This window comes from Athene noctua, chromosome 6 (assembly GCF_965140245.1).
Source record: "Athene noctua chromosome 6, bAthNoc1.hap1.1, whole genome shotgun sequence".
Classification (NCBI taxonomy): domain Eukaryota; kingdom Metazoa; phylum Chordata; class Aves; order Strigiformes; family Strigidae; genus Athene; species Athene noctua.
In genome coordinates, this window is record NC_134042.1 from 45,428,098 (window position 1) to 45,441,316 (window position 13,219).

The following is a 13,219-nucleotide window of genomic DNA, read 5'->3' on the forward strand; positions in this document are numbered from 1 at the left end:
ATCGTTTCTCTTAGGGTCAAGATATAAATGGAAATATGTCCGAGACAGACAAGCAGAATGATCTGCTTTTGAAGGAAAGCAGTGTATTGTCAGACAGCCCATTAGAGGGTATCTGTCAAAGCAAGGACAGATTGGGACAGACCATTCAGGTGCCTGACAAATATATTCTAATACATGTCAGTATATATGTACGTATGTGTGTGTGCGTGTCTGTTCACTAGAAATGCAAATGTAATTTCTTAAAATCTGTAGTCTTACAGGGACATATTTTCCTTACCTGATTAAATGATTGATAAACTGTGTTCTGCAAATCATCCCCTCAGCCTTGCACATCTAAAGTGTGCAAGAGATCAATTTGATTATCTACAAGCCCCCAGGGCAACAATTTAGACAACTCCCTCATTGACCTGACCACTGAGTGGTAACAGTAGCTGGGAGAGATGACCATCAAAATATCAGAGTGGAAACCATCTGTGCTGGGATTTCTGGAGAAGGAGCAAGATCAATAGTTAGAGTTGCTAAATGTATCAAAGCAGAATATTCTATGACAGTATTAAAAATCACATGAGCACTCACTCCTGTTTGGTTTGTGTTTCATAGTGATTAAGATCCTGATACGGCAAGCTGATCTGAGCAGGCGTTTCCAAGAGACTCTAGTTTTGGGTTACCTCAGCCTTTTTCTTCATTCATTAAGCTAAACTGAAGATGGAGTAGACAGCTTGTGGAGTGTGGTGTTCCTTAGTAAACTTAGATTTTGGACTGTGACTTTCACTGGTTGTAAACATTTTGTATTTTTCAAATCAGGGAGAGGCTGATAAAGAGATCCCAGGTATGGACAAACATGATAGGGTCCAGGAGGACGTTCTGGACAAGGCGGTTCAGGGTGGTGAAGCAGAACCACAGAGAAATCAGGCTGGTGTTGGTATTGAAGGTGATGAAACAAGAAAGGAGACCCATCCAGCAGAGGTAATTGGGCATGAAAATACACGAGTGATTGAATTTCAGAGTATATGTATACAGTTTAGTTGCAGTGGGGATGATACTACTAATAAAAAAAAAATTATAAAAAACTCATTACACTGAGGTATTTTTGCCTGTTGTCTGTATACTTAGTATGTGTTAACTGTCTGAACCTTTCCAGAACACTTAAAATTAGTATGGAGGGATGGTTTTTTTCACTACCATGGGCTGCCACAAAGTGGTTTGCTGAGGATATTGCATTCCAAGTCACCTGCACCTGGACATATTGTGAAGTCTTCTTACCATTTTGCTTGAATACTGTTATTTTGCTTGAGTCTCATTTATTTCATTTTCTTATTTATATATTTACTTTGCACAAATGAGGCTGCATTTGAAATGCTATGTCCTGTTTGGTGCACCTTGGTACAAGGGGTTTTTGGACAAACTAGAGCAGTGTTTAGGAGCTGGAGCTATAATGAGTGGGAAGAGACTAAGTTCTTGTTGAAGATAAAAAGGTTAAAAGGGGTCTCATTGCTGTCATCCCCTCTCTGAAGGGGTGTTATAGAGAAGACAGCCAGAACCTTCTCAGACTTTGAGTTTTAGCAAACTGTGGGAGATGCTGAAAGCAGTGTTGTTGTGACAAGATGGAGCACAGTGTGCATTCATGAGCTTGCTGAGGAGTAGATTTGTTCATTCTGGGTTGCAGGTGGGCTACTTTGAGTACATAGCCTATCTGACTTGCAGCCACTAGCTCAGATATCCATGCAGCATGGGTAGGTCTGTGCTGTGCTCTCCACCATGGTCTTGCTGTAAGGATTTGCCATTCTTTATTTTGTGTAGGTGGCTGTTTTACTTCATCTGTCCCCAGATGATAAACAAACGTAGGCAGAATTTATAGTCAGCAAATACCTCAGCATGTGCATACAGCAAATCCCCGAGCTGGCCACAGGAATATCCTGCCTGGTAATTGGCTGGGTGTCTAACCACAGACTCTCTGTCTACAGTACAAGCACAGGATTGGAGCCTCAGGAAAAAGCTAAACCTTTTAAAAAATGCATCCAGGGGTACACAGTTCAAGGTCCATTCTTAGAATAAAGAAACATGAAGAGCGTAGGTCAGAGGAAGAACATTTGCAAACTGCAATTTCTCTAATACTTTATAACAAATTTATGGCAATGCTTCTGCTACATGGATTCCTTTGCCATAACCTGGCCCACAATAAATTATGAGATGTAATTGTGGTTTTCCTCATCTACATAAAATTATGGGCTTAGTGACTTTGTCATCTTGAGCACTGTAATTACTACTCAGCAGTTTAATTGGAGCCTTTTGGTTACTTGTTTCATTAATTTTTCTTACACTAAAAGGAGAAACCTAGTGATATCAAGAATCAGTCATATAGAGAAGATGTGGAGCAGATTCAACAAAGTGTGTGCCAGAAGAGTCAAGTCCTGAAATCTGTAGAAACTGAGAAAGATGGTCTGGAATCTAATCCCCCAGATTCTGCACATGAGGTAACCCACATTCTCTTATTTCAAGCTGCATTTGTCACAGTAATTGAATTTTTGTTTCCACATGGGCTTCAGCTGAATGTGTGTTATAGAAGAAGAGGCAATTACTGTCACATCATAATCAAGACCATTGTGTATACTAGTGCTTTATGTCCGTGGTAGTTGTGAACTTTGTCGAAAGTGCTAGCCACATCACATTTTTCAGTGAATCTGTTCAAAAGAGCTATCTTGGTTTTCAGAACGATCATAATCAGTCTTTATTTTATGATATTTAGAGTTTCTCTTTCAATTGTTAATTAATACAACTCCTTCCATGTTATAGTTAGCTGTGATAGTCTTTGCCATCATAAGGAAGGCAGATTAGAGAACTGAAATCCAAGGGTGATTCAACATAAGAAAATAAATTAAATAAAATAAAGGAGAAATAATTCAATCTGGATGAATAACAAGGTGCATTACTAAGTCTATTCTTCTTTAAGAGCAAGGGTGTTACATCACAAGTGCCCCATGACTGTTGATCCTTGGTTACCACGTTCTTAGCTTGAAGGTAGGGCCAGATCTAATCTTCACAGTTAAATCTATAGGCAGGTCCACAGCTGGCCTGTCCATTGGCAGGTCTTACCTGGGACTTGCACATCTGCTCTAACTGGAAACCCCCCCTAAATTCTCTCAAAGGTCTGCTGACTGGAAGCTAGCTAATGTTATTCCAATTTACAAGAAGGGGGTGAGGAAAGACCTAGGAAACTACAGATCTGTTTGTCTAACCATAGTTCCTGGAAAAATTATGGAGAAAGTCATACTGCGTACTATTGAAAAGCATTTAAAGAATGATGCAATCATCATAGAATCATTTAGGTTGAAAAAGACCTTTAAGAGCTTTGAGTCCAACTGTAAACCTAAGATTGCCAAATTGCCAGTAACTCATGTCCTTCAGTGCCACATCCACACGTCTTCTAAATGCCTCTAGGGATGGTGACTCAACCACTTCCCTGGGCAGCCTGTCCCAATGCTTGACAGTCCTTCTGATGAAGAAATTTTTCCCTAATATCCAATTTAAACCTCCTCCAGCACAACTTGAGGCTGTTTCTTCCTGTCCTATAGATTGTTATCTGGGAGAAGAGACCAACACCCACCTTGCTACAAGATCCTTTCAGGTCCCCTGAGCCTCTTTTTCTCCAGGCTAAACAACCCCAGTTCTCTCAGCTGCTCCTCAAAAGACTTGTGCTCTAGACCCTTTACCAGCTTCACTGCCCTTCCCTGGACATGCTCCAGCACCTCAATGTCTTCCCTGGAGTGAGATGCCCAAAACTGAACACAGTATTCAAGTTGTGACCTCACCAGTGCCAAGTACAGGGGGACAATCACTTCCCTAGTCCTGCTGGCCACGCTATTTCTGATACAAGCCAGGATGCTATTGGCCTTCTTGGCCACCTGGGCACACTGCTGGCTCATATTCTGCTGGCTTTTTCCTCCGGGCAGCTTTCCAGCCACTCCTCCCCAAGCCTGTAGCATTGCAGGGGGTTGTTGTGACACAAGTGCAGGACCTGGTACTTAGCTTAGTTGAATTGCCTATAGTTGGCCTATGCCCATCAGTCCAGCCTGTCCAGACCCCTCTGTAGAGCCTACCTACCCTCAAGCAGATCAACAGTCCTGTCCAACTTGGTGTTGTCTGCAAATGTACTGAAGGTGCACATGATCCCCTCATCAGATCATTGATAAAGATATTAAACAGAACTGACATAGATCGGACACGGTCAACACATGTTCACAAAGGGAAAGTCCTGTTTAACTAAGTTGATATCCTTCTATGCTAAGGTCACCTGTCTAGTGGATGAGGGAAAGGTGGCACATGTAGTTTTTCTGGATTTTAGTAAGGCTTTTGATACTGTTCCTCACAGCATCCTTCTGGACAACTTGTCCAACTGTGGGATGAGCAGGTTCATGGTGTGCTGGGTGAAGAACTGGCTGAAGGGCAGAGCTCAAAGTGTTGTAGTGAATGGGGCTCCATCTGACTGGTGACCAGTCACCAGTGGTGTTCCTCAGGGTTCAATTCTAGGGCCAGTTCTGTTCAATATATTTATCAATGATCTAGATGCAGGAGTTGAATGCACCATTAGCAGTTTTGCTGATGATACCAAACTGGGGGGTGCTGTTGCCTCTTTTGAGGGACAAGATGCCTTGAAGTGGGATCTAGATAGATTGGAGCATTGGGAAATTATTAATGGGTGGAGTTCAAGATTCTTAGGGCAGCAAGGAGGGCGCACAGCAAGCTTGCTACTCTGGACTTCAGGAGAGCAGATTTTTGGCCTCTTCAGGGTCCTGCTGGTTAGAGTACCACAAGTTAATACAGCTGGTTAATATTCAAGGATCACCTCCTCCAAACTCAGGAGCGATGCATTCCAACAGAGGAAGTCAGGTAAGAATGTCAGGAGGCCTGCCTGGATGAACAAGGAGCTCCTGGACAAACTCAAATGAAAAAGGGAAGCCTAGAGAGGGTGGAAGAAAGGACAGGTAGCCTGGGAGGAATACAGAGAAATTATCTGAGCAGCCAGATATCGGGTTAGGAAAGCTAAAGCACTGATAGAATTAAATCTGGCCAGGGACATCAAGGCCCACAAGAAAAGCTTCTATAGGTACATTGGTGATAAAAGGAAGAGTAGGGAGAATGTGTGCCCTCTTCTGAAGGAAACAGGAGACCTGGCTACCCAGGATATGAGAAGGCTGAGGTACTCAACAACTTTTTTGCCTCAGTCTTCATTGGCAAGTGCTCCAGTCACACTGCCCAAGTCTCAGAAGGCTAAGATGGGGACCAGGAGAATGAAGAACTGCCCACTGTAGGAGAAGATCAGGCTCAAGACCATCTAAGGAACATGAAGGTGCACAAGTCCATGGGACCTGATGAGATGCATCTGTGGGTCCTGAGGGAACTGGTGGATGAAATGACTAAGCTACTATCCATCATATTTGAGAAGTCATGGCATTCAGCTTCCCACTGTCTGGAAAAGGGGAAACATAACCCACATTTTTAAAAAGGGGAAAAAGGAGGACCTGAGGTACTACAGACTGGTCAGCCTCACCCCTGTGCCTGGCAAGATCATGGAGATGATCCTCCTGGAAACTATGCTATGGTACATAGAAAATGAGGAGGTGATTGGTGACAGCCAACATGGCTTCACTGAGGGCAAATCGAGCCTGACAAGTTTGGTGGCCTTCTACAATGGGGTTAAGCATTGGTGGATAAGGGAAGACCAACAGACATCCTCTACCTGGACTTGTACAAAGCATCTGACACTATCCCACACAACATCCTTGTCTCTAAATTGGAGAGACATGGATATGTGCACTCACAGGCCAGAAAGCCAACGATGTCCTGGGCTGTATCAAGAGAATTGTGGCCAACAGGTCAAGAGATGGGAATCTCCGCCTCTACTGAACTCCTGTGAGACCTCAGATTTAGATTAGATATAAGGAAGAAATTCTTTACTGCAATGGTGGTGAGGCACTGGCACAGGTTGCCCAGAGTGTGGCTGCCCCCTCCCTGGAAGGGTTTAAAGCCAGGTTGGACGGGGCTTTGAGCAACCTGAGCTAGTGGAAGATGTCCCTGCCCATGGCAGGGGGCGTGGAACTAGATGATCTTTAAGGTCCCTTCCAACCCAAATCATTCTACGTTTCTATGAAGTCCGAACGCTGAATTCTGCACCTGGGATGGCTAACCCTGGGCGCATGTATAAATTGGGAGGAGTGGCTGGAGAGCAGCCCTGCAGAAAGGGATCTGGGGATGCTGGTTGAGAGCAAGCTCAATATGAGTCAGCAGCATGCCCTGGCAGCCAAGAGGGCAAACTGCATTCTGGGTGCATTAAACACAGTCAGTCAAAAGAGGTGATTATTCCACTGTATTTAGTGTTGATGCAGCCTCACCTTGAATATTGTGTCCAGTTCTGGTCCCTACAATTTAAGAAGGCTGTGGAGGTCCTTGAAAGTGTCCAGAGGAGGTCAGCAAAGGTGGTGAAAGGGCTGGAAGACATGTCCTGTGAGGAGTGGCTAAGGACTTTGGGCTTCTCTAGTTTGGAGAAAAGGAGGATGAGGGGTGACCTCATTGCTCTCTACAGCTCCCCAAGGAGGGAAAGTGGAGAGGGAGATGCTGAGCTCTTCTCCCTGGTATTTAGTGCAGGACACATGGGAATAGTTCAAAGCTGTGTCAGGGGATTTTTAGACTGGACATTAGGAAGCATTTCTTCACTGAGGGGCGGTCAAACACTGAAACAGGCTGCTTAGAGAGGTGTTTGATGCCCCAAGCCTGCCAGTGTTTAAGATGCCTTTGGACAATGTCCTTAATAACTGCTTTAACTTTTGGTCAGCCCTGAAGTGGTCAGGCAATTGGACTAGATGACTGCTGTAGGTCCCTTCCAACCAAAACTATTCTATTCTATTCTATTCTATTCTATTCTATTCTATTCTATTCTATTCTATTCTATTCTATTTGTATTCTATTTCTATATTGACTGTTTTTCACTTCTAAACGTGATCTTTAAGTGTTTGTACTCAATCTGTTTGAAGCTTGCAAAGGGAAGGGGAAGTAACTTCTGCTGAATTTCCGAGGAGATGTTGGATAAGAAAGGATCTAGACTGTGGGCTATGCCCTAGCCTGAAGCCAGAGTCCTGTCTGGGGTTCCCCACAGGCCTGCACTGTGAAGAGTCAGCAGGGCAGCCCTGGCTTTATACCTGAAGAACAGTAGCTGGTTAGCAACACCCATTTCCGTTCTCATATTTTCCTCCCTCTCCAACCATCTGATGGACTGAAAAATGGTGGGAAATATTATAACTATTGTGTGGGGAAGATTCACACTATGTGTCTGTGTATCCAGGGAGGCAGTGTGACGGTGTACATTGAGAAGATCATACAAACAAGCAAAACATGCACAGCAATCCTGAAGTTTTTCTTAGTGCCAGGACACTTACTTTTCTGTGTGTTTTGATGTGTTTATATTTCAATCTGGTAAAGTGGATTTTCTCCTCATTCTGTGATAGCTTAGCTGAGTTTTCCTCCTTACTTCAGTTCTATGGCACTCCAGAGTCACCTAAGATGAAATCTTATGTCTGTATTGATACAGACAGCCATTATGGATATGTACACAAAGAAATTGAAAAGTTCTCTGATAGACTATTTCATGAGTGGTCCCCTTCAGTTTTGACTGAAAATAACCAGAAGAGTTCAAATAGATAGAAATATTCTTTTCCAACAATGTCTACAATGTGCTACAAGTTTCCCACACTTGGAAGCAGGTATATTTTGGATAGCTCAAGAGCTTACGAGTGATATGGTTGCAGGGATAGCTGGCTGCTTCCTTGTAAAATAGTAAGTTTATGAAACAAGACTTTTTTATTGTTGCTGTTTCTATACATTGGTACCCTGGAGAAGCTCACAGTGTTGTCATATCTGTATATTTGTATGCATTCACTCACATGAAGTCTATACATGGAACAGATCCCAGTTTACACCAGATATAGACAAGTACTGGGCAAATGGAAATGCAGGAAGATTTTTAAAGTATTGCCATGTGACCCAATAAACCTGTGACATTTCATTTATGTAGTTGTCTGCGTGATCTAGAGGATTGTGTTTTACATCTGAACTGGAGCTGGCTAAGAGCATCCACTTGGGCAATAACCTCAGCTCAGCTGATGTTAAACCTGGCCATGCTCCAAGTGACTTGTCTTTCTGTCATTGTGGGAATCAATGGTGGTGCCAGGGACTGGCTCTGGAGCCCCCCATTCCCTTCCTCCTCACCCACATTGAGACATGGCTCCCTAACGCTCTCACCTTACCCCTGATTTTGGATAGCACTTTTGGCAGTAGCAGCCGTGGCTGTGTGTCACACAAAGCTCCTTCATGCATGAGTGGCCCTGTGAAGAACAGTTAAAGACATGGTCCTGGTGAAGGACATAGCAGTATATTGAGACAGGTGCTGAGCAGAAGGAATGGGAGTGTGAGGGAAGGTGAAAGGTCCTTGAACGTGTAAGGCAGAGGGGGAGAAGATGGGATAGACCTGTGAATTTATCAGTAGCAGAGGTGGGTGCAGGAAGGATGTTATTTGAAAGTGGGGATATCAGAGTTTCAAACTTAAAATGATCGGTAGAGATTTCATAGCTATCTGAGCAGTGCTGTCAAACTGGGGTGACTGCAGAGGTGGGGGGTCATGATGGAGGTTCCAGCCCCTGGGTCCTGATTGACCCACAGAGACTATGGGAGAAGCCACAGCAGGATTTAGCCACAGCAGGATTTAGCCATGGCTTAAACATGTGAAACAAAGTGTTGCAGTCAGAAAACTTGATGTAGGACCTTTAGAAATAAGAATCCTGTTTTGTGTTGTAGGACACAGGTCCAGGAGTGTTTGTCCAGAAGGAACTATTTCCTGAAGTGCAAGTAAACACTGAATATTTTGAAGAGGAACAAAAGGTCAATGAGCTGAAAAAAGAAGTGTCTGAACTGGATATTGTGCTTATAAATGAACAACTAAAAGAGCTGGAGGTATGGAAATTGCAAAGCCATTCCTCATTGTTAATGTAGTGAGACACTTACAGAATTATGATTCACTTGGGCAGAACAAAATTACTGCATATAGTCTTATGTGATGTTTGACTGCATGATTAGTCAGTTTGTCTACCAGGTAATCTGCAAGCACTGTGACTTAATGCAAGTATGCCTATGTAAATACTGTATTTTGTACTGCTCTTCAAGAGTGCAGTAGTGGATCACCTACGATTGAGCCTGTGCTTCCATGAGGTGCACAGGCATGCGTGCTCATTTGCATGTGAATGAGCAAGCATGTGTTTGTAGATGTATCAGTATTTAACTGTATTTTGTGTTGAAAGCTGCAAGTGTTTCAGATCCTCTTTTAATCCCCTCTGTGGTGGGCTTGATTGTAGAATTTACAGACTGAACTGGAAACATGGAAAGCAAAATCTTTGTGTCATAGTCAAGAATCCTTTCCCAGTACAACAGTATCAAACAGAGCAGAGATGCAAACCACAGAGCCTGCGGTGCCCTGCTGGGACAGGCTGCTTCAAGAAATAGATGCTGTTAAGGCAGTGAAGCAACAACAGTACTGTTTAATTAATGAGTACCAGAAAAATCTTTCTGCTGCACAGTCCTCAATGAAAAATTTGTCAACAGAAAAAGACAACATAAAAATGTAAGTATAGTGGAGGGTTTCTGTTAATAAGTTGCAGAACAAATATGGTCCTGGACTGAACTTTGTGCCATACTTCAGTAATGCTCAGACAAGAATATGGTGTTTTTATCCATCTCATTAATGTTAGGTAGCAAGAGAAGTCTCACAGGTTTGTAAGTTTAAACAAGCATTTCTGGTGGTTCTCTGCTATTCTTCAGAAACATCTACTCTTTTTGCTTTTTAGGCAAACAAAGAAATGGTTGCTGTGCTAAAAAACTATGTAAAAGCCATATTAAAGGTTTTTTTCAAAAAGAGGGCAGATATGAAATATTAACTTATTTTAAGGACTCATTGGTTCTAATTTTTTTCTGAGGGAAATATCTCATTACTCTGAAAATTAACCTTATTTGGTAGGAAGAATTATATGTCAATGAGTAAGTACAGTACTGATTCAGAGGTAACCAGTGTGTGCAAAGTATTCAGTACCTGAATTAACTTTCAAAACATGGAACTAACGCATCAGTCACAGTAATGTATCATAATAATTTGAAAATATTTTAAATAATTTATAACATTTGCAAAGAGATTTTTAAAAAGTTGAATAAAAATCTAGCTGCTAAATGTATTTTAGGTGGGAATTTCAAAATATGCCTGGAGAGAAAAAAAAGAGTAGATGAACTCCAAATTAACCTTGAGTGAATGAGAAATTTTGAAATTTTTCTTATAACTAAGTTTTATCTACATTGTAAATCAGAAATTGCCATAAAATGTTGTTAATTCACTTAGAGATGACTTAACACTATTGTTGATTTTTAAATTTTTTTCTTATTGTTAACTTTAAATGGAGGCTACATTCCTTTAGGAAATGACACATTCTATATTATATATACTCCAATTTTAGAGAACGTACATTAGAATATACCTTTCCTGCAGAGATATCTAGAAATAATGAATGCTGTACAGATAAGCAAGAATAATGATACAGAAACAGTGGTTACAAAATTTGTGAGAGAACACTGAGAGATACATGCAATTAAGTGAATAAAGTGAGTGAATTATTTTCTAAACAGTGACATTCTTTTTTTAAAATGTGTCCAAGTTTTAGGAGAAATTTGGGGTTTTTTAAACGCTACTCATATTTTTGCAGGGGTCCTATGAACAACACAGTTCTTCTGGAGAAAATTAAGGCATGCATAGAGTCCTTACGAAAAGAAAGAGACGTCTTAAACCAGTTGAAAACTCAGCAAGAAAGTTTATCTCAGCATTTAACATGCATGGATAGAGTGTTCACCGAAAGCCAAATGAGGCAACTGGAGCAATGGTGGCAACACATGGAACAAACAGTACAAAAGAAACATGATCAAGTTGTGGCAGAAATTGATGAATTTAACCTGCTTATGAACAAAGCACAGGATATTCAGAGACTGATACAAGAACAGTATTTACAAGCAGAGTTCTATTCCTCAGCTGCAGGAAAAGTCAGCTACCCTGTACTTTGGACCACAGAGCTACAGGACATTAAACACGGTCTTTCTCTATTAAAAAGAAGGATTGAACTGCAGATGAAAAGAATTTGGAGTGATCAAGAGAAGGTAGCTTTGGAGAACTCTATACACGATTTGCAGAGTAAATTGGAAGCATTATCAGCGCAACAAGCTCCTCGAGATGTTCAGATCACTGGTCCTGCTGTCATGAAACACGAAATGATGAAGAGGCTGAAAGAAAATATTGCATGGGTGAAAGATTCACTGTCCACTCTTGATCAGAAAGCAGCGCTTTTCCCCAGTGATGTTAAATCACAGATCAGAAGTTGTCAGCTTATGAACACAGAAATTCTAAACAGAGAGCCTGTGATTGTATCACTGGATTATGGGCTCCAGCACATCATTCCCAACTTGAAGCCAGAGGAGATCTCTGATATGACTTTCCTTTTGCAAGCATTGCAGAATTCATACAAGGCTCTTGTTTTAAAATCAGCTCAAAGATTACAGCACCTAGAGCTCCAGCTGGAGGAGAGGCAAAGACTTACTGCAGAAGTAGAAAAAGTTCACTGTCAGCTTCAAAACGCTGAGATGCTTGCCAGGCCTGACACGAACCAAACCAGTACATGGTCAGAATTAATCAATCAACAAGCCATTTTAAAGGAGATTTTAAAGGATGTACAAGAAATAGAAGGGCTTATTTCATTGCACTGTAAAGAGAGTCAGGTCACAGCTGGGGAACTGAGCCTGTCTGAACAACTGTTTTTGATTGATCAGTTAAGAAGTCTGAAGAATAGAGCAAGGAAGACACAGAGACAAATTCAGAGTAAACTTCATGAAGTTGAAAAAAAGATATCTGTCTACAGAGAGTTTGCTGAAGGAATAACTTCATTGCAGCAAGATCTTAATGATGTACAGTGTGGTGAAATGAACCTGGAAGAAGATGAATTATTAGGTGCCAAGCAGGAAGTGAAGGATAAATGCAAAGCACTTAAAGAAAAAGTATTAGCTTTTCAGTTCAATTTGTCACAAATAATGAAGTACAAAGAAATCTTTGAATGCGTAGGTCTAAAATGGGACTCATCGCAGCTGGATGAATTGCAAACTAAATTTATTAAAATTAAAAATAAAATTAAAGGGAAGATAATACGCTTTGATAATGTTGTTAGGGAATGTGATAAGATTCAAGCATTGCTAAATGAAATCCAGACTCTGACATCCACTGTAAAAAAAGAAGCTAACATCCTAAATGATAGCTCTAGCTCTTCTCCTGCTGAGAATCTTATATCTGCACAGATTCAGTTTCAGACAGTTCAACAAATCTTGCACTTAACCCAGGAGGCAGCAAATCAAATAAACAAAAATGAGGTCTTTGATACACCATTCAAAGAATCTAAGAGGAAAGAAATAAAGAGCCTGGAAAAAGATGTTGAGAAATTGAATCAGTTTCTTCAAAACTTGGTCTCTGGTCACCAGTGTGTAAACAAGGAAGATATCCAGAATGAAGTAGAGCATATATTCCACATCATAAACCATATTGAATTAGAGCTCCAGCAGCCACTTCTGATAGACAGAAAAATAATGCAGTATGAAAAGATACGATGGGAAGCAATTCAGAATATGATGCAAGCAAAGTTTTCAGCTCTTAAATGTATAATGGAAAAAGAGAATAAAAACCAGGAAGAAAAATCTCTTACTGCTGGTATAGAAGCAAAATTAGAGACACTGCAAGATCATGAAATACAACTGAAGACAGACATTGCTGCCCGTGTTGTAAGTATATTTAATAAAAGTAAGGTATGGCCGTATGTCTTTTCCCTATAATTAGATTAGGTGTCTGTGACTGTAGCATTTATATTTTCATTACTTATATTCTCCTTTTATTCTAATAACTGAATTGGCTCACCATCATCTCTGCATTGGTGGTGGGAATCATGATAAGAAACTAAGGGTACAAAGAAGCCAGTTGTATTCAGTTTGATTATAATCAGGTAGTGGGGATTAGCACAAGAAAAGAAGGGTAAAGGGGAGGAAGGAAAAGGTTTTCTTTAAATATTGAGCTGAAGGGAGGCTGGGTGCAATTGTCCTGGGATTA

General features: G+C 41.2%; 1 protein-coding gene across 3 annotated transcripts in view; it reads left to right on the top strand.

Moving 5' to 3' along the window:
* The window catches only part of SYNE2 (spectrin repeat containing nuclear envelope protein 2), a 195,187-nt gene that overhangs the window by 72,300 nt on the left and 109,668 nt on the right, over positions 1-13,219 (top strand). For all 3 annotated transcript variants that reach the window (XR_012633818.1, XM_074908851.1, XM_074908852.1), the window contains exons 45-50: positions 15-149; positions 805-966; positions 2,328-2,474; positions 8,845-9,000; positions 9,399-9,664; positions 10,791-12,897. Coding sequence is in view for 2 of the 3 variants with exons in the window: in XM_074908851.1 (XP_074764952.1) it covers positions 15-149; positions 805-966; positions 2,328-2,474; positions 8,845-9,000; positions 9,399-9,664; positions 10,791-12,897 (2,973 nt within the window). In the remaining variant the exon portion in view is untranslated. The remainder of the gene's footprint in view (positions 1-14; positions 150-804; positions 967-2,327; positions 2,475-8,844; positions 9,001-9,398; positions 9,665-10,790; positions 12,898-13,219) is intronic.